This window comes from Cuculus canorus, chromosome 7 (assembly GCF_017976375.1).
Source record: "Cuculus canorus isolate bCucCan1 chromosome 7, bCucCan1.pri, whole genome shotgun sequence".
In the NCBI taxonomy this organism is placed as follows: domain Eukaryota; kingdom Metazoa; phylum Chordata; class Aves; order Cuculiformes; family Cuculidae; genus Cuculus; species Cuculus canorus.
Window position 1 is genome coordinate 28,072,582 of NC_071407.1, and position 20,979 is coordinate 28,093,560.

Here is a 20,979-nt window from a genome sequence, read left to right on the forward strand (position 1 = left end):
CTGGAGGGTAAGAGGGCCCCCGGATGGCCCAGCTGAGTTATTCCAGTTTCTGCAACTCGCAGTGCACACTTTGAAATCTACAGCTCCCACTGGCAGGTATTTGTTTAGAATAACATCAGTTAAAGGGCCCTTCAGCAAGAGTGAGTTACGATAGTTACACGCCATGCTTTAGCAAAACACCTCAATTGCGCTTTCATCCTGCCCTTTTATTCTGGATTTTTAAACCTCACTATCCTCGCAGTCAATTGACTTGAAAGGAGTTATTGTTCCAGAACATTTTGGGAGATTTTAAATGAAGATCATTTTACTGCCATCATGGCTAGGGTGGCTGGAGTTCTTCTGTTAATATTGAAATATATTAGGTTTTCATCACTGTTGAAAAAAAATCTTTGCAAAGAAATCACGAGTTTAGGTGCTATAAATCAACAACCCCCTAAAATGTCACTATAAAAGTTTCAGAGCAAGGAGTACACAGGTTTTCTCAGCGGTCTACAGGGAATACCTGTCAGCTGGTCGCTGCCCTCCCTTGCATGACTTTGTTTCTTTAATCTTGTGATTAGTGTCAACATCTGTGGATTCAAGAGAAATGTTGGAAGTCATTGGAAACCATGAGGCATTACTGGATGATCTTCAAAGTGATATTGATCAAGCAGTCAGCAACTTAGGTGACTTACAGAGAATATTTGAGAACAACGGTACGAGCATGGTGTTAGAAGTGAACCAGAGCAATTCAGGTGAGAGGTCTGACACGGAACGATCATCAGCCGCCCAACAGGCCCTGGAAAACCACAGACAGCAGAAAGGAAAACCACAACCCCAAAACAACTAGTCTGCTAGTTGTTCCTAAAGAGCAAAAATGGATAAAAAATTCCATGAACTTGAAATGGGAAATGAGATGAAAGGCAGATTCCTTTGCACTTTTCTGGAATTTCAGAATATGCCTTAACTACAGAATAAAGAGGTTGCTTATACTTAAAATTTGTTAGCTTACTATTGTGCTACTATGACTTCTTTTCTTTTATGGGGACGTGAGTTTAGATTTGTTTCTTGTTCTTTTTCATACTCAAAATGTACAGAATACACCAACGTGCAGAATATCAGACTGGTGTATGTAAAAGAAATGTAACAGCGAACCTATGTCTGGAACATTATTCCTGCAGCACATAGGAGTGGGGAAAAAAAAACAGCTAACAAATTTGGCCTACTAATGAGAGTCACTGGCTCGCAGGAGCATTTTCTAGTGATATAGACTATTGTGCTCAGTGAACTTCAAGGCACTTAAGTTTGAAGATTAAAGTTAGAAATCAAGCTTTAGTATAAAATTCATTCCTAGTACAGACACTTCAAGATTTTTCAAGTTATTCAGTCCTGGCCTGGAATATCCAGCCATTAAGATGCTGTGTAACTTTGTGAAGTAGAGGTGCATTGTAGAAAGCATCAGAAAAAGAACACTGTGAGACAGTCAAGTAAGCAGGAGGCCACCAGCTAAGAACTGTTGTGAAAATGGGCAGTTATGGCCACTCACACAACTGCTCTTCCAGGGTTTCAAAATGCAGTATTTTTAAGACTGGAATGGAGCAGTCGATACATACGGAAGTTTTTGCCTGCAGACTCAAATACACAATGTGCTTCACAGACACCTTGAGGTAAAATTAGGCTGGTTTTGCAATTTTCTTATCACACAGATGGATTTTGAGGAGTAAGATGACAGTTACTATAGAAAAATACTTACTTGAGTTACTGTGGCCAGGTTAAGATACATTCCAAGAGAAGAATTTAAATTTAATTATATTTTTTAAACTGTGTTAACAGATCTACAGGAAAGGCTCGTGCAGCAAGTTTTGTTTCCCCACATGGAGAATTTTCTACGGAAACATTTTAACCCAATGTGGGCAAGCTTCAACAGGAGTTTACAGAACCTCTCAAATATTGTAAGAAACCTGTCCCACGATGTGGAAGCCAACAAGAAAAGCATAGAAAGATTCCAACAGAGCACTGTGCCCAAGAAGGAATTCCAGGAGCTGGGTACTAAGTTTGAATCAAAAGTCCAAGAAAATATAATGAAAGCTGACCACGTGAAGAGAGAGATAGAGAATCAACTGCAAACGCAGCAGGCGAGTTTTCACTACAATCTCACCATGATCAAGACAGATACTGACACAAAGCTCAAGAAGTTTCATAAGCTACAACAGTCCCATTTCTTAGCTTTGAACAACAGCATAGCAAACGTGAAACAAGAGCAAAACAATCTTGGGAATAAATTTGAGACATTGAAAAAGAATTTAACAGAACTCTCCTTGCATCACCGTCCCAAAGATGAAAACAGCCAGTTAGCCATCAGACAAATAAACGACATTCTGGCAGGGCACACGAAACAGCTTAAAGAACTTTACATAGAATCAGATGTAGCCTTTCAGAATATTGCAGTTCTGGAGAGATGGCTTAAGGAGTTAAAAAAAAATATCTCAAAGTATAGGCCAGAAGATCCTACAATAACTTTAATGGAGAAAACAGTTATGGAAGAAAACAAAGCAGCAATGAAAAGGCAGATATCAGAGCTCAACTACACTCTCTCAAATCTTCAGGAAAACTATTCAGATCTGCTGAGGTACATGGAAGAATGTAATTGCCAAAGAATATCTTCTGACACTGATTTACTGGAGGAAGACCTAAAGAACTTCACTTCTTCCCTTGAGGGTGCTCAAACAAACTTAAAGGATATGAAGCACTTAGAGTCAGTTTTCAGAGATCTCTTGAGGGATGAAATTGAAGAGCTCTCCTCAGCTTTTCCATCTGTCCATCAGTCCCTTAACCTCCGTCAAGAAGAAAACAGACGGCTTCAGTCACAAGTTACAGCTATTTCAGAAGACATAAGCTTCTTGAAGAAGAAAGATGAAGAAATTAATCTACACATCATGTATCTCAACAGTTCTTTCGGCTCTCTTTTGGGAGATGCTATGCGGCATGATGCAGCACTGGGGGCTCTGCTGGGAGAAGAATTTATGGAAGTGCTGTTTGAAGAAGGTCCTAATATCCTAATAACATCAGTGTTTCAACTGCAAGAATCTCTCAGACATATTTCAGATAAACTCCAAGAACAAAATGTGACTTTAGAATCTCTTAGAGAGAGATTTCACCTCTTGGAGAGAGGTCAACCGAATAATCATCATGCTCACAGATCTCCTAAGCATCCCAAAGAAGAAATGCCAACATCCTCTACTGTTGATGAAGTTAGCAGTCAACGTGGCCCCATAGAACACATGGAACCTAACTATGAAGCTGCTAAAGATGACTCCTTGGAGAACTCAGCTTATAACGATATCATGACTCTGAAGAATGATATCAAACACCTGAGCATGGCAATCAAGAAGCACGAATCCAGAAGTGATGTGAACCTCTGCTGCAATCATACAATAGCAAATGTAATGGAGCAGTTGAACATCTCTGTGGAAATCCTCTCAGCAGACTTAGCCACCATCAAGCAGAAGCTGGAGGAACACATGATGGTTTTTAAAAAGCTATTTGCAAGCCATGAAGAATTAGTTGCCTCAAATGTAAGTCTAGATGTTACAAAGATTCAGTCGATGCTGACCAGGAAAGTGAGAAGGCCACAGAAAGGTCAAGACAAGCAAAGAGAGAAGAAAAAGCCTGAGAAGCACAGAGAAAACATACAGGCGACAGGCGGAAGAAACACAGTGCAGGCAGAACTTCTGGAAGAAGGTTGGTTCTGGTTTTTTACTTGGTTGTGTGCAGGTCTAGCTTCTTTCTGGGCCCTGCTGTAAGCTCCACACAGTGTGAGTTGTGAGACCCATCAGCATCCTGGGGAGGGAGACATTTCACATTATTTACACCATCTCTCTCCATCAAAATAAGCAGCCCGAGTGAGAATTAAGGTGATAAACTGCTGCACTTTGCTCGAGGCCTTTAAAACTACACTGCTGGGAAACTAGCCTTGAACTAATTCAACTTTTAATGTATAGAACACCAGTTTTGTTTGTAGACGCTCTTGTTAATGGAGCAGCAGTTTTCTCCTCTGAAGTTGATGGGGAATGCCAAGGTCTTGCTTCTTTTTCTCCTGTTATTTGAGTCTGGAAAGAGCGTACTCAAAGCACCAAATCCTTCATGCATGAAATTAACTGCTATAATTGGCACAAGTGGAACACAGAGGACTGACCGGAGAGTACATTCGCTCTCTTGCAGCTGAGCTCCAGAGAGAAGTTTTCCGCTTACACCACTCTGCGACTGGCCAGTTCCCTTTCTCTGTAAATGTGTGGCCACAAGCACCCAGCAATCACCACCACCACAGCTTTAGCACTGGCTTCATGTCCTGGCTCCAACTGTCCTGGTTGTGGACATACAACAGAACAAAAATCAGCCCTTTAGGCATCTGTGCTGCCAAACCGCGGTTAAGACTGAATAAGCAGAAAACAGATTTCAAACTAAATTATTTCTAGTACAGCAAAAAAGGGCTACTCTTTTTCCCTGAGTGGTCTCAGCCTCATACTTCTCCAAGAGTAGCCGTTCAGACACTTCCAGGGCATCATTTGATCTAATCCCAGACACATACTCCTTCCAAGCATTTAGCTCTACTAAGGAGCATACAGAAATCAGGTTTGATAAGGCTTCGCTCCCTCTCTCAGCCCCAATAATCATGGTGAGAGAAGAGTGCTCACTGCTAACATCCTGTTCCTCTTTCTTTTTCAGAATCACTGGTGGCATTTCACGTGGGATTATCAGAAGGAAACGATAAAGCAAAAACTCTGAGGTTTAATGAAACTTACCTCAACTATGGAAACGGCTATTTCCCTGAACACGGCTACTTCAAAGCGCCGCATAAAGGTGTTTACCTGTTTGTCATCTCTGTGGAATTTAGCTCAGGACCAGCATTAGGACAACTCTCCTTTAGCCGTGGGTACAAAAAAACTCTCTCAAGCAGTCAGAGGAAAACACCAAACGGACACACCACGACTACTTTTGCTATGGCAGAAATGGAGAAGGGGGAGAAAGTATGCTTTGAATTGCTGCAGGGCTCTGTAGCAAAACGGAGTCCACCTGGGACAACTATGGCTGGATTCCTAATATTCAAAACTTGAATTGTGACATTTTGTTTTACTGGTATCTTTCCATAGATGCAATGGATCAATTCCCTATTGCCTCATCTGTGATGTATTCAATCCTACTGCATGTGTTTAAACATAGCACAACCCTAGAATTGTCTTCATGCTTCTTTTCTGGAAGTGTTTGGCTTTTGATAAGTTGCTTATGAGTAGCAATGGGATTTTCTTTCAACTGATAAGCTCACTGTTTGGACTCCAAATGTATCAGCACACACACATATCCAAATCCTTCCACTGTGAGAACTGCACCTAATTAGAAAAAAATGTTTTGTGGGACTTTCTTCACTTAGAACACAAATGATTTCTACTTTATCCTGGCAAAACAACATTCTCCCATGGCAAATACACCCACCACTGGCAAGGAAAAAGATTTTAGGAAGGACTGAATATATCAACTCTCCTATTTTGTTAATAGAATCTTAAAATGAAGAAGCCAGGACAATTTTACTTCTCAGTTTTCTGTAGAGCACAGGCAGTCACAGACTGTCTTGGAAACCCCTGCAGCTCGCTCCAATATCTCAGTCTGTGCACAACGTGAACCCTAGAAGAGACTGATCAAAGCCTGTAGGATGCACCCTCTGCCAGTATTTGTAAGCAAAGATCTTCAATCTTTTTGCTTCTGGGCCTGTGTTGTATTCCAATGACGCTGCAATAATTTAATAGTAATATAACATTGTTAAAATTAATTACATCTACACTGAGACATTAGGAAAATGCCAATGTTACTCAAAAAATATAGCTGAAAATGCAGTTATTTCTAAAGATAATCCTGAAGAATTTTGTGAATTCAGCCCAGAGTTCAGCATTTAGTAAATAAGTTTAAAAACAAGCAAGAAAGCAAGCAAATAAAACAAACAGCAAAAATGCAAGCTCCTTGATCTGCTGTCATTTTTGGATATAAAATGCTTTATAGAGTAATGTATAAAATGTTTTATAGAGTAAACCATAGAGTAGAATTTCTACCCTGTGGATTTTCTTTTGCATTTCCAGAAGCTCAGGATGACCACATCTGGTCATGTCTTAAAACTTTTCTTCTGTACAAGAAAATATCCCAAAGGCTTTCAGGTTTAAAGAATTTCAATTATTCTGAGTTTTTTCCTTGTGTAATGTAATGCCTTACAAAACAACGAAATTTGCCAAAATCAAATGCATTTAGAAACTCACAGTATTTTTTATGAAAGAGGTAAATTCTTACTACGTGTTTTATGCCCTTTCAAGGAGGCATTTTCTAACAGAAATCTATCCTTCTCTTAAGGGGTTTTCTCCCCACCTACCTGTATTCCAAATAACACTATACTACAAAACTATTAAAACACACATTGTTATCAAAACACATTTCACACACATTGCGCCTGAGCCCACAGTTTGACAAGCACACGATATCTATCTTTCGCAATAAAAGTACAAAGCAGTTCCAGCTACTGACTTGCTGAGAAGATTGTTATTTTGCATCCTGAAAAATACAACGAAGCAAACAACTGAAAATTATCTCCCATTGGCAATTAATGGGCCAAGTCTCCCCATGTATGTAGCCTGAAGCCACACCCTGCTCTGCTCCACAGCAGGCAGCACGAAGTGTCACCTTCAGTCCCACAGATCGCTCCAACAACTGAGAGAAGAAAAATTTGAAGAGGTGAAATGTCAAAAAGGAAGAAGAACATGGGTTCTGTCAGTACAAAGCTACCACGCTGGGGTGACCCAGATGTTTTTACCAGTAGCCCTCAGATTACGGGCACCGTGGGTGGCAGCATCGTGCAGGGCCAAGGTGAGCGCGCTGCTTCGGTCAGGGCGGCACAAGGAACATCCCAACTTCAGTGCACACTAACTCTACAGCTATCAGCTAAGTCCCATAGTTAAATACAGAGGGGAGACAATCATATATATATATATATTAAAAAACACTGGTTAAAGCTTTGATAAGAATACAGCCGTGCTGTATTCTTCGAATATATTCGAATCGCACCTCGAATACTGTGTTCAGTTCTGGGCCCCTCACCACAAGAAGGATGTTGAGGCTCTGGAGCGTGTCCAGAGAAGAGCAACAAAGCTGGTGAGGGGCTGGAGAACAAGTCTTATGAGGAGCGGCTGAGAGAGCTGGGGTTGTTTAGCCTGGAGAAGAGGAGGCTGAGGGGAGACCTTATTACTCTCTACAACTACCTGAAAGGAGGTTGTGGAGAGGAGGGAGCTGGCCTCTTCTCCCAAGTGACAGGGGACAGGACTAGAGGGAATGGCCTGAAGCTCCGTCAGGGGAGGTTCAGGTTGGATATCAGAAAAAAATTCTTCACAGTAAGAGTCATTGGGTACTGGAACAGGCTGCCCAGGGAGGTGGTCGAGTCGCCTTCCCTGGAGGTGTTTAAGGAACGGGTGGATGAAGTACTTAAGGACATGGTTTAGGGAGTGTTAGGAACGGTTGGACTCGATGATCCAATGGGTCCTTTCCAACCTTGTGATTCTGTGATTCTGTGCTGGGTGGTACACAGGATAGCAGTTCACCAGTCAGGGCTTTTAAACGTTTGGCATCCTCATGCTTACCGGAATTACTTTTGTTGAAGAATAAGCCAGGCAAGTTCAGAGATCATTGACTGTAGAGTGAACACAATGTTAATATAAACATGTTTTCATATTTGTATTCTTCACACACGTGCTCAAGTTAGCCACCTGCATGTACAAAGAAGACATACTTGACTGGAGCACTCTCAGTATTAGACCACGAAGCAAAAAAACCATGAAAGATAATGGGTTAAAGCATTCTACTGCATAAGCCAGGAAGCCTGACTTGCTTCTCAAGCGACAGGAGAAAAGATGATTAAGCTACTGGGTGGGATGCTGGTTTTGCTTTAAATGAATACATCATCAGCATCTAAACCACTTCCCAAATACACGCACGCTATTTAACTACTGGTATAAATCCCTTTAAACCCCCTCCCTCCAACATTTGTTCTGTTGTTCACAGTTTTTGGAGGGTTGGTTTGTAGGTTTTTTCCTAATACTAACAGAGCCACATCACTAGGACCTGTATTTTTAGGCAAAAGACTAGAGGAAACCATTTTAATGAAGAGACTGCAGACTCCAGGTTGGGACCTAAAGGAAAGAAAACTGCCACAAAAATGGCAGGAGGCTCAGGATGATTAACTGACAGTTTAAAAAAAAAATAGCTATTGGTTGGCCCAGTGGATTAAGAATAGGGTATTTTCAAACATGACAAACAAACTGAACGTGACCACAGGCATTAGGAAACGAGAGTCGTCTGTAAGAGCAGACGAGTTGCTTCAGTTTATCCATGGCAGACCACCTGCACTAGCGTGCCCGAAGGCAGTTTCGACCAAACACTGACAGGCACAGAAACACGTACGCTCACTCCAAGAAATAGATACGTATAACACCAACCTGAGCCTCACACTTGCAGCAAAGCTTCCAACTTCTCTTAGTAATTCTCCAAAACCCTGTAACTGCAAGAAAACATTGTCCATAGCTCAGGTTTCTGGATTTCTAGATCAAACCACTAAGTTCTATAACAAGATAAGAAAAAGCTGTGCGTCTTAATGCTTTCTCATTATTTTGTTACTGAAGCTTTTACCGCTTCATGAACGTCAGTATCTTGTAGTGCTTTACATTTTAAAATTAGTCTCCTAATGATTTTTTCCGTTCCTTTACTAAGACGATCTCCTTACTTTACTGAAAATGCAAGTACCCATTGTATATCAACATTTTACTTACTACAGATCCACCAGTGCCTGAATTCTGCAGTCCATTTCATCTGAACCCATGTCAGTTTTCCACATCAATCCAGCCTCTGAAGTCCATGGTCACTCCTCATGAACCAGACCCATGAGGTGGGTCAGCCCAGAGGAGTGGTCCTCATGGCTCAGATCCACAGCTGTGTGAAATGATGTGGTATTTTGGGGGGAGATAAAGCTGCAGAAGGGATTAATGAAATTAATGATACTTCTGCAATTTATTTAAAAGCTGGTGACTCAATCCACCAACTACTCAGTGTGCCATTTGGCTTGTGCACAAAACACACACGTGGGGTTTTCAGACAAGTCACTGTGGCTGTTTCAGTTCTTAAATGCTGATGCAAACTCACCAGTAACACGTTTCTGTATAGAGGTCCAAAATAAGTCATACACAAAGGATAACAGTTTGATATTTATTCTTAGCAGGCAGTAGAACTTATTCCCACTTATCACTCCCCTGCCCCCAACGTTTTCAAAAGGCTCTTCCTCTCTTTAGGATCTAGCACCGTCCTGTGGTCATTTCAAGAAGCAACGTTAAGAGTAATAAAAATTAAGTCATCAAAACAAAGACTGGTGAAGTTTCAGTTACCCATAGGATTTTCATTCTGCCCCCCCGTAACAGTTACATTAAAGCACCAGTATTCAATCCAACCACGTCACAGTAACCAGTGAAGATACCCCGCAAACTACACAATAGCCACAACCAGAAGTGAAAGTTCCCTTTGCCAAGACACTAATAGTATGGATATCATGTCGCTGTGCAGAGTAATTTCCTGCTATTATAGCTCAAGGAAAGAAGTGTAAAACTACACATAGTCGAGCCTTTCCCAGCACTCTCCAGCACTCTAATGCAAGAATTTAAAGAATTAAAGAATGTGACTTTACAGGAACAAAGAAATGTTATAATTATCTTTATAATATGCTGGTAACAGTTTATACGATGCTAAGAATCAAAACTTTCTAGCTACGGTAAAAAACTCTCTTTAAATCCAAGATTATTCCTGATCAAAGACAAGAAGAGGATAGAAATTGATCTGACTTCTTCCTGCTCGTGAACTTAAAGTGAACTCTACGGAAAGTAACAGCTGATGATGCATTTCTGCCAGGAGAAAATAAATTCTGAGATGTTACGGACTTGTGTACTCACAGATGAGACATCCCCTCAATCAGTCTTCGTTTGCTTGGATCGCAAAACCAGAGCAAACTGAGCAGACTATACAGAAGCACCTGTATCATTTTGTAACCAACAACACATAAGTACATTAGCTCAGATCTCTTCATCTGGATATGACTACACGAAAAGGATGTTGAATACAGATGGAATAAAACCCAATTAAACAATCCCCCCATCCCTTTTTCCCCCCCTCTCTTTACTTGAAGAACTTGAAGCAAACTTAAATGGATAAAACCAACACATAGTGAACTTGCCTTTGTTCAAATAAAGAAATCATTCCATTTTGACTTGCTTTGGACTTTGCTATAACACAGGGGTAAAAATCAGGAGAAGCAAACATTGTTTTTACTGCTGTGCCCAGATTTAGTCCAAGGAATACAGAGCTTATAGAGCACCAACTAATTCTGAACACCGCTGAGCAATAAAAGTGATCATTAATAACTTATTCAAAGACTGTGGGAAAAAGAAAACCATAAACGAGGTATTAAAAAGTAGGGAATTATTTAGTTACAGTATTGTGATTTCCAAGTCATTACATTTTTAAGGCAAAATCTTATAGTAACAAAACACATAACTAATGTGTACTAAAATAAGGTTATTTACTTAAAAATGATACATTGGACATAATCTGTGTACAGAACAAGCAATTCATGGTAAACTCAATAAGGCACCTTCTAAAGCAGATGCTGTACAAAATACAATATTAGTGTGTTACATTTTTAAGGAGTATTCTACACTTCTGGCATATAACACACGCAAGAGTGCGACCATTTGTCTTGTTCCACTCTTCTTTCATATTTTATTTACATCTTTCTCTAGGTTAACTACAATGTTATTTATTCTTCTTGTATACAATATAGTACATTTCATTTTGGGCATGGCATGGCAGAGCACAAACGTCACTACATGATGTGGGGTTCTAGAATTGCATTCAAAAATATTACAAAGCAACAATTACATGAGGTTTGTTCAAAAATTAATTAGAAGTCACGTGCACTCCACTTCTGCTCCACCAACCAAGGCTAAGACACCGTGGCTCAATAAAGCACCGCATCGTGCGACACTGCCAGCCGTTTTTAGGTATCACCCCTATTTGACACAAAGATTGTGGGCACAGGATAAAGACTTTTGACTTCAGAGGCACTGTCAGAAGGACGAGAAAGTGCTACACCATTCACTGAAAAGCAAAGGTTTTAGACCATTAAATACAATCTGTGAAGACAGAGTAGATGAAATGCATCCTAATGGTTTGTTTTATAGACACATTCAAATGGTCATTTAGATCAAGCTCTAAAATTTTGTTCTAGACTGCTGTGGAGATAATTTAAAATATTAATTTTATATTTTATTCAATACCTCCAAATACACCAATTAAGAAAATAATTGGTGAAAAGAGATGGATATTTGGAAAACTGTCAGTTCCTTCAGTAAAACTCAGGAACAATTACGTATGGAGTAAAACTCGGAAAAAAAAAATGCAAGCCTACATTCTTCTTTAGGAATATCACATTTACAAGCTAACCAGGAATACAGAAACTTTCCTTTCAGTTGCTGTAACAGTAAGAATTCTTTAAATGACTCAAATAATTTTCCACCTAACTGAAATCACAGGCAGCAGGTTAAATAAATATAAAAAGTCCCCTCCGCATGTGAATGTTTAAGACTTTCCAAAGCACAGTCTTGATACTCCCCAAGATATTTTCCACACTTCCAATTTTTGTATTTTAAAATAAAAGAATTTGCTAGTTTTGGAAGATACTTTTTTTTTGGGTGACAAATGCTTGAAATTTTGACCAACAAAACGAGATTAATCACACTCCACAGAAGAATCCCATTGCACTCCCTGACTTTAAAAGGCTTCTGAGGGCTACAGTTTTGCATAAAGCAACAACTTAGCATTAGAATCCACACTAAGTATGATTAATTACATAAAAACTAATGGGCTACCTCTGAGTGAAGTTGTTTTTTTCCAAATGACTGCTAAAATATCAGGTTAGACATACTTAGGCTCCAAAGACTGGATGACTCTGAATGGCATGCAGAGTGTGTTATGCAACCAGGTCCTTCAGCAATGACATTTTTTGGTATATCAGGGAACCCATAAAAGCCAAAGACCTAGCAGCTCCCGTTCAGGACAATGACAACTGGATTCTACGATTGAGCATGAGCCTAGTAACTGAAGTGCTGAAAAATTAAGGTTACATTTAACGTGAAAAGATTCTTTTCTCTCAAAGATCATCTATACAGCAGCTAGCTCACTTCTTCTGTGCTAATGCGTAAATCAATTCAGTTCTTAAGATCTCTACCAAAGATCACCGCCCTATTGCCTTGCAAATACCTTAACAAAGGAGAAGGAAATAAGGGAATATTTAAAAACTATTGAGCCTCACACTTCCAGCAATGGCCTCCTGAAAACTTGGGAAAAAAATAATTGAAAAGGTCATAAAACAAGTTTATTGCTAATAATGTGGTGGCAACTTCTGAAAGAAATGAAAAGACATTCTAAATAGGAATGGGTTAATTTAAACAGACCTCCATGCTTTCAAAGTTTAAGCTCGCAAGGTACCCACATAAACAGTTTTCCTTCTTACCGATAAAAATCCTAGAGAAGGGAAAAAAAAAAAAAAAGCTTATCCCTTACATTTTTTGGCTCATACCAAATATTTTCCAACTATCTGTGCAAAAATTATGCTTGAAGACATGATTAACAATTTCAAATTCATCACATATATCTTGGCAATGGACGGAAAAATGTTTTTAAAAGCCCTTTACCACGAGGGCTGTGGCACAATATCATGTATCTCTTGCTGTTTTCAAATAAGTTAAAATCATAGTTGACACATCTATGAACTTTCCAGCCAGAATACATACTAATACTTAAAGGCATTACTGAACAAAAGTAATGACTTTATTTTTTTTTAAAAAAAAGTCCCTCAAAATTGTTATTTTTCTATAAAATACGTAGAACTGTTAAATAAAGTCTGTACACCACAACAGAAAATAAAAATACTGCAATCTTTTGCCTGACCATTTACATTACGTGAGCTACAGAATTAGAACAAAAAAATAAAACGTTAGAAGGTCATAATTGTTGACAAGTCACATTAGTTCTGCAATTACATTGTATCAGCTGTATTTTCGAAGGAAATTTAAACACATACCAAAACAATCTCCATGTACATATTTTAAGACAACAAATAATCTGGCATAAATCAATCTGAAGTTTTAACTTTTAAAAATCAATTTTAATATTATTTTTAATTTTATTATTCAAATCTTGGCTATGGCATACATGTGTGTGCATGCATGTATCTAATCGTACACATGGACCTAGGACTAGACGGGTTTTTTTAACTAAAGCACAAAACACACTGTATAAATAACTTCCCTTTTTAAAGTTATCTAGAACAAGATTTACAGTACAAAGTTATAGGCACTTAAATTATAAAATAGGTTCAATGCTTCCAATACTGTGTGTTTACTCTTCTGATGATTCTCGCACTTGAAGCTTCAACTTGAGTTACGGTACTATTTTCTAATGTTAAAGTGGAAGTGCCAAAGGAGTTATAAATCAGTAATTCTGCATTACAGTAACCTCATGGAGGGCTTCTGGTTTTTAACCAGCTTGTCTGGATGAGTGAAGAAAAGGCAGGAACTAAAGTTCATGTCAAATAATTGGCACAAGAGGACCAAAGTCTGCAACTGTGTTTGCCATTCCTCTCAAACGTGCCTAACTAGAACGGCAAACACCCACTGATTTACCTTGTCTCAAATCTTGCATTTTTTAACTGCCCACTAAGTGGCCCACAGACGTGTTTTCTGCATTTACACGAGGGCAACCCAGCTCAACACCTTCTGCATGTTGCAAATCTCACCTTCAACAATTCATATATACTGTTCCCCTGGTCTTGACCTTTGCTATATTCTCTAATCTTTGGAAGTGCCCAGTCTACACTTCTGCCTTCCCTTCTTTGTGTCTGTAAATCAGACATGTTCTCAAGCCTTTCAACTTATCTTCTGCCTAGTTTTGTCAAAGCACACTCCCACAGCCGACCGATTCCCTCCTCTATGCAAAAAATTGCATGACAGACACCTACCAGTGAGTCCCAATAAAGCAGAAAGGCAAAACACATTATCAGTGGTCCTTCTGTTAAGATGTAAAGTATTCTACAGCAAAACCACCAGCTGTATGTGGCATTGTGAAAAATATGCTGAATTTCATAGTTATCCAATTATGGAGCCCACTAGACTGTAAGTGAGATGACCAAGGCAGTCTACACCTCTAAGATGTATTGTTTCAAACTCTCTACAGACTTAGGTAGGCATTCCTTGATTTATAAACGGTTCACATTCTTGCAGTTCTCCTCGTGACCAAAACAAAAACAGAAATAAAATTAAAATGGAGATTCTGGAAGATAACTTAATGGCAAGGAGTAAATTCTGTAGCAAATCTCTGATTGTGGAGCCACAAAATGCATGCAGCCCTGACTATAAACCTTTGTTCATTTAAATGGTTTCTTGCCTGTTCCAAATGACAGCCGTATAATCCTGGCACACATGTGAAGGCATAAGGAACTGTTAAACTGAATAGTATCACAAACAGATTCATAACCTAGAGGCTGTTTCACAAAAACTCGGTATGGATTGACTAGGTTTCATCAGGTAGAAGGCAAAAAAAAAAAAAAGCTTATATTCTCCATCTCTGTTGAATCCATATAGCTTGTTAGGCTTTCACAGAAAGCACTGTAATCTGAACATTCAATTCAGTACCCAGAGTTTTACTGGAGACTCACTAAGTATGACTGAAGTCTCAATGCAGCTCAAACAAGAACAAAACGTGTATTTTATCAAGGCTGTCTGTATACGTAGCATGTAGTGTGTAGAGGGTCTCAGTATCACAGTCTATGAAGTACTGAAAGATTGGATTAGCAGCCTGTAGAAGTGTGCTGAGAAAATACACTGAACCTCAGTTATTTCCTCTTTCCGCACAGGTCTCACCCATGTTTGAGTGAAAAGATGTAGGAGTCCATCTTTGCTCCCCAACGTCAGTTTACTTTGTCAAATCTTTACATCTTGTGATTCCACCATCTTGGCAAGAGTCTTCTTGATCCTCAGGGCAGTGAGCCTTGAGGCAGGATTATGAGCCCAGCATTCGGACATTAATTTCAATATTGCTCTTAAACACTGTAAAACAAAAAACAACAGAACAGTATTGTAACAACTGACAGGCCTGAGAGGTGTAGAATTTTGATTTGCTGTCAAGCCCAAGCCCCAGAACTCTTAAGTCCAAATGTGCAACTTCTGCACCTTCTGCAAAATCGCTGATACAAAATTATAAACAGATCAACTATAACAAAAACCCCAACAACCATATCCCAATCCTTCTTTGTCCTCTCATTCACTGCCTAGTATCACACTGGCTGGAATTAACTGAAATGGTTCAGTTTCATGACGATGCACTACCAGAACTTATCATTACAATTCAAGGACAGTGGTACAAAACTGGTACCAATAAGCAGAACTATTTCCATATATATGGCAGAAAAACTGTAGAGAGCTTTTTCACTGAAAATGAAGCCGAGACAAAAGTTCTTTCAGTAGTCAAAAAATAATAAGGAAAAAAGGGCATTCCTAAAGACATCATGGATTTGAGGAAGAAAGACTACGACATACCTAGCTGGCTATGTCAAATACTTACATCTTATTTACTGTGTTCGAGCTGTGGCCCTTTAAAAATATATTCAAATTTAATATTTTAGTTACATCACGGCTTGCCCCGTAATGTACCAGTAAAAAAGGAAAAAAAGAAAAGTGGAAATTTACAAACTCAAAGAAATTGCTTCTTATTCCATGAAATACTTTATGCGACAAACAAATATGCTATATGTATTAAGAGTAGTAAAGCCAATTAAAAACTCATTTGTAAGTTTTAGCTCCAATCAAAACCCTGAAAAATATTCCACTATCTAAAAAGATCTCAGTTTGAGCAGCATTTATACCCTTGGATGCCGCTTAAGGGTATCTCCCCCTCAGATCACTGAAAAGATACACAAAATATATGGTATTTTGGGTTGATTTCAAACATTTCTTTCTCCCACTGTTGCTGTGCAGTTTTCAAAACATCAGAGCGTCTGAACATAGCCTCTATCTTACAACATTTCAGTATTTATTGAACAAAAATACCTCTCCATATTAATGAACAAAGTGAACCGATTTTTTCTGTCAGCATACTCACTTCATCACTATTCCATCTATTTGATACTACTGGGCGCAGGCGTTTGACACACACCACTTCTCTCATGTCCTCATACGATGGATCATTTGGCACCATGTCATAATATGGCAACTGATATTCTTCAACAATACCTGGAGACAGTTGTGAAAGATCAGGAACCATTGAAAAAATTAAAACAAACAAAGTTATGTATCTCTTCTTGAGATTTCTTTAGCCAGGAGCAAAAGTTAGCTCAATTTTGTGCCAAGGCAAACCCAACAAACTGTTATACTGTGATTAAAAAAAAATAAAATTCACTATGACACTCAGATGTTTACCAGAAAAGCTCCAATATTATTAAATTTAATAGCAGTCTCTTTGCCTTTGATACTCAATGTAGAATATGACATCTTCTAATTCACCACATGCTACAAAGAAACAGGAAGGAAGTATAAGATGGAAGAAGAAGAGAATATAAGTAAAGATCTGTAAGGTCACAAAAGAGAAGTGAAACAAAAGCAAGGGTGACTCACAAAAATATGTGTAAGGAGAAAACTGAGTAACACCAGAAATGCAAGAAAGTGTGACAAAGGAATAATAATCTATCAATTACGTTTTAAAAGTTTTATTAACAGCACAGATGTGAAATTCACCTGCATCCCATTAATTATCCCAGACCAGGCACTCTGCATTTGAGTGAGGAAAAAAGCCCAAGATGTTTAATTGTAACAATCAAAAAGGTTTAGTTCAGTGATTTTCAAGCTGACTCAGGACAGACTGTTACTACCAATTTTAAAGAACACAAGCCAGTTGATATAGCAAGCTGCTTGTATTATTTCCTGGAAAAGTATTGTTAAAGTGAGACAAGGGCCTGGTAAATTTTATACAGTATATTTAAAAGTTTACCTCCTGTGACGCAGCGCCGTGCCATTTCCCAAATGATCAGCCCAAAACTGTAGATGTCAGCCATGATGTACGGCTGGAAATGGTTTTTATTCAGGCTTTCATCTAGGACCTCTGGAGCCATGTAACGTTTTGTTCCCACTCGAGTATTCAAGGGAACATCAACTTCATTTGTGTCACTATATGCAAATATTAAGAAGTTAGTGAATTGTGGACTATGACAAGGCATGATATGAAATCCTGTATGACAACCACTACACTGCAAAGCTCCCATTTACAAGTAATGTTCATTCTTCCCTTTTCCCTTCTCAATACTACACTGAAAATACACTGTACCTCCCTGAAAGAGACCATCTAGAAAAACGACAGTGAGTATGGAAGTTGACAGCTTACTGCTTCTTTTGCAAGACATTGAAAACACATATGGAAAAAACTGAATTAACAGCCACTATAAAGATGAGTATATTTGGTAACAAGACAGGAAGTTATTTGCAAAGGCTTATGCGTTCCTTCAGGCTCTGTTGTAGCAAACAACAATTCTTTGGCTCCACTGAACTTAAAAAAATTCAGAACAAAGTACTCAATAATATTATTATAGTGTTACTTTTTCAATTAAGTTTCCACTCTGTTTACATTGTTCAAATTTTTTATGAAATAATTTATAATGAAACTACATGATAGTAATTACTATGACAGGCCTGTTTTGATTGACAAGTTAGTTTCCTCTTCAAAACTACTTTTATTTTCCACAACAAGAGTATTTTCATTGTTCTCTTAACAATCTGTTTTCATCTCAATGCTTAGCAGCATTCATAGGATAAACAGCGTTTTACTCTCAAAACTGAAAAAACCTTAAAGTACGCAATCAAATGACACCTGACACATTAAAAAAAAATATATATATATATACACATATAAAAGTTTTCCAGAGGACTTGTCTGTCTACCTGTTAAACTTGACTGCAAGACCCAAGTCAGCAATGCAGCAGGTTCCATTTTTCTTTATCAAGATGTTTTTGCTCTTCAGGTCCCTGTGTGCAATAGCAGGCTTGCCCTGCGTCCCGTAGATTTCTGTGTGTAGATGGCACAGACCACACGCAGCAGAATATGCCAGTTTGAGGAGCGCCCTGTTGTCTAGAGTAGTGCATTTCAGAAAATCATACAATGATCCATTTTCATGATAATCTGTAATCAAGTAAAGCTGTGTCCAGGAGCCAGTGCCTTTAATATCTGCAGCTATGAAACCTATGAATTACATAAAAAAAAAAGTTAGAATTAATTTGTAATACACTTTTCATGCAACAGAGCTAGTAATATTTCTTAAAGCTGTATTGTCTTGGACTGTATAAAAAAAAATACCCACTCCCCTATGAAAACTAACAATACTAAAGCTCAGATTTCAACTATACATGAGGTTACCATTCCGGTCTTCCAGCAAACAGACTGCAGACACATTTCCAACTAAGTGCTGCAAAATTCCTCCCATATGAGGACAGGCTGGGAGAATTGGGCTTGTTCAGCCTGGAGAAGAGAAGGCTCCGAGCAGATCTTACGGCGACCTTCCAGTACCTGAAGGGACTACAGGAAAGCTGGAGAGGGGCTCTTCATAAAGGCTTGTGGTGACAGGACGAGGGGCAATGGATATAAACTCGAGAGGGGCAGATTTAGACTAGACATAAAGAAAGAATTTCTTCCCCATGAGAGCAGTGAGAAACTGGAACAGGTTGCCCAGGTAAGTTGTGGCTGCCCCATCCCTGGAGGCATTCAAGCTGTTCACTAAGAACTCCTCCTCCCCTTCCTCCTTCACCCTCACACAAAGCCTTCCAGCAGCCAAACAATGTACTGCTTCCTCACCAAGGATGTTTTCATGACGCATTAAAACAGTCTGGTAAATCTCTGTTTCTCGGAACCAACTGGCTTCTTCTGTAGTGAAAAACACTTTCACTGCGACTTTTTCACCCCTCCATTTGCCCATCCACACTTCACCATATCGTCCTTTCCCAACTTGCCTCACCATCTGAATTTGTTTGGCAATAGTGCGCTGAACCTAAGGAAAGAAAAGGTTATTAAAAACAAAATGAGGGGAAGGTGGAGGAAGAAAACCCAGTGATCAAACAAAAGCCCCTGGACAGACTGCTTTTCAAGCTCGAATTACTTTAAATTTTACTTCATTGTAAACTTTGTTCTATTTTATTTTCCACTATTCCCGTTTGAAACTGCTGCTACTGAGGAAGAATTGTACAACAAATCCAAAAAGATTAAATCAGCTCAATTTCTTATTTAATTCCGATGTATTCTCTTGCATTCTATTTGTTTCTATTTTATAAACAATTACAGTCATCTGTCTCACCGGCTAACTTTTATGCAAGTATTATCTAGGATGGTGAATCACAAATTATGAACTACTATCAGCCATTAAAAGCAAATCTATTTTATCGGACAGTGGATACTAAGAAAAAAATTTTTCTTGAGTTTGCTCAATTCAATATTTATCCATTCATTGCATTTTTATCTTAATATCTGTAGGCTCCACTTTTTCTTTCAATTTTGCTGATGCCAACAGATTTTATAACATACAATCTAATTTTGCCCTTTATTTTAGATAATTATGTGAACATAGGCTTTCGTTCACGTTTAGTTTGTACCGTATCTTTCACAGTAATTGCATATAAAATAATAAACATACTGTACAGATAAACTGCTTTGTCCTAGGCACTGGGTACAAACTACGGTCTGCATTTGATGGAGAGAATTTCAGTGAAGAAAACCCTTAGTATATGATTTACCAACAGTGGTAGTCCAGATCCACTCCCAGAACTCTGGGACTGGTCTATAAGGTCTTTTAATGACTCCCCAGCTGGAATAAATGCTTCATCTTGTTCCAGGTCACGATTGTAACAGTGCCTCTTTGCCATTGACTTACAGTAATGCCTGAAAAAGTAACGGGAGAAGTTAAGCTGAACTCCAAAACACTCTTCAAAATCGGCAGTAAACGGAGCTAGGACAAAAGCTTTTTAAATGTACAAGTTTTCTTAAAAGAAAAAACACATCAGATTTTGCCGTACCATTTCTTTTCAGACATGTAACTTACATAGTTTTTTTAATATTAAGGAGTTGTTGTAATGCACATATAGGGACATCATTTTATTATGAGTCAAGTGGAAAGTGAACATTTCTGATACTCAGCTCACAGGCAGTATTACTAGCAAAGCACTGCTGGATTTGGTTTATACTAACAGATTAAAACTTGACCCACGGCAGATGAAGCTGACACACACACACACACACACACACACACACACACACACACGTTCCTGCAGAAGCTGGTAGAACACTGGTCTCCTCCAGCACAGGGCTGGAGCTGACAGAAGCAGGCACACTCCCTTAAACTGCACTCGCACCAACTGCCAGAGCTCAGCTGGTCAATTATTTCATTTTGAAACACAGCAGAAAAAGTTGTAAAAGACATCCTGGTTGCTTTAGATTTGCAAAAGCACTTAGCGAAGTTAAGTCTTGGAAGTAGATAGAATTTAACTATCAAGGTGACTGAAGATCCAAACCCATAAAAAGCATTAAGATATTCCTGTTTAATGGATGCTATAACATCAAAGTTAAGTGTAGCCCAGAAGACCATAAACACTTTGTAGCCAGAGGAAAGGACTGAACTCACATAAATTCCATGCTGTGAGCATTCCATTTTACCTAGCAATGCAAACTGCTATCCATAGAAACACGAAATTAAATCACAAGACTTTCACTTCCAATCTACTTTTGTCAGAAATACATACGATTAACTGAACACATTTATAAAATAACTGTTCTGTTTACATTCATT

At 38.7% G+C, this 20,979-nt stretch overlaps 2 protein-coding genes across 3 annotated transcripts in view; one reads left to right on the plus strand and one right to left on the minus strand.

Annotated features, from left to right (window-relative positions):
- The window catches only part of MMRN2 (multimerin 2), a 29,330-nt gene extending 17,562 nt beyond the window's left edge, over positions 1-11,768 (plus strand). The window contains exons 5-7 of one of the 2 annotated variants that reach the window (XM_009567503.2): positions 561-734; positions 1,813-3,720; positions 4,705-11,768. In XM_009567503.2, coding sequence (XP_009565798.2) covers positions 561-734; positions 1,813-3,720; positions 4,705-5,093 — 2,471 coding nt within the window. In that variant the 3' untranslated portion in view covers positions 5,094-11,768. The remainder of the gene's footprint in view (positions 1-560; positions 735-1,812; positions 3,721-4,704) is intronic. The other variant, XM_054071311.1, reaches the window with a different exon arrangement.
- The window catches only part of BMPR1A (bone morphogenetic protein receptor type 1A), an 87,846-nt gene continuing 77,477 nt past the window's right edge, over positions 10,611-20,979 (minus strand). The window contains exons 8-13 of the mRNA XM_054071342.1: positions 19,931-20,075; positions 18,999-19,191; positions 18,092-18,389; positions 17,149-17,324; positions 16,264-16,394; positions 10,611-15,212 (exon numbers count right to left, since the gene is read on the minus strand). Of these exons, the coding sequence (XP_053927317.1) occupies positions 15,087-15,212; positions 16,264-16,394; positions 17,149-17,324; positions 18,092-18,389; positions 18,999-19,191; positions 19,931-20,075 (1,069 nt within the window). The 3' untranslated portion in view covers positions 10,611-15,086. The remainder of the gene's footprint in view (positions 15,213-16,263; positions 16,395-17,148; positions 17,325-18,091; positions 18,390-18,998; positions 19,192-19,930; positions 20,076-20,979) is intronic.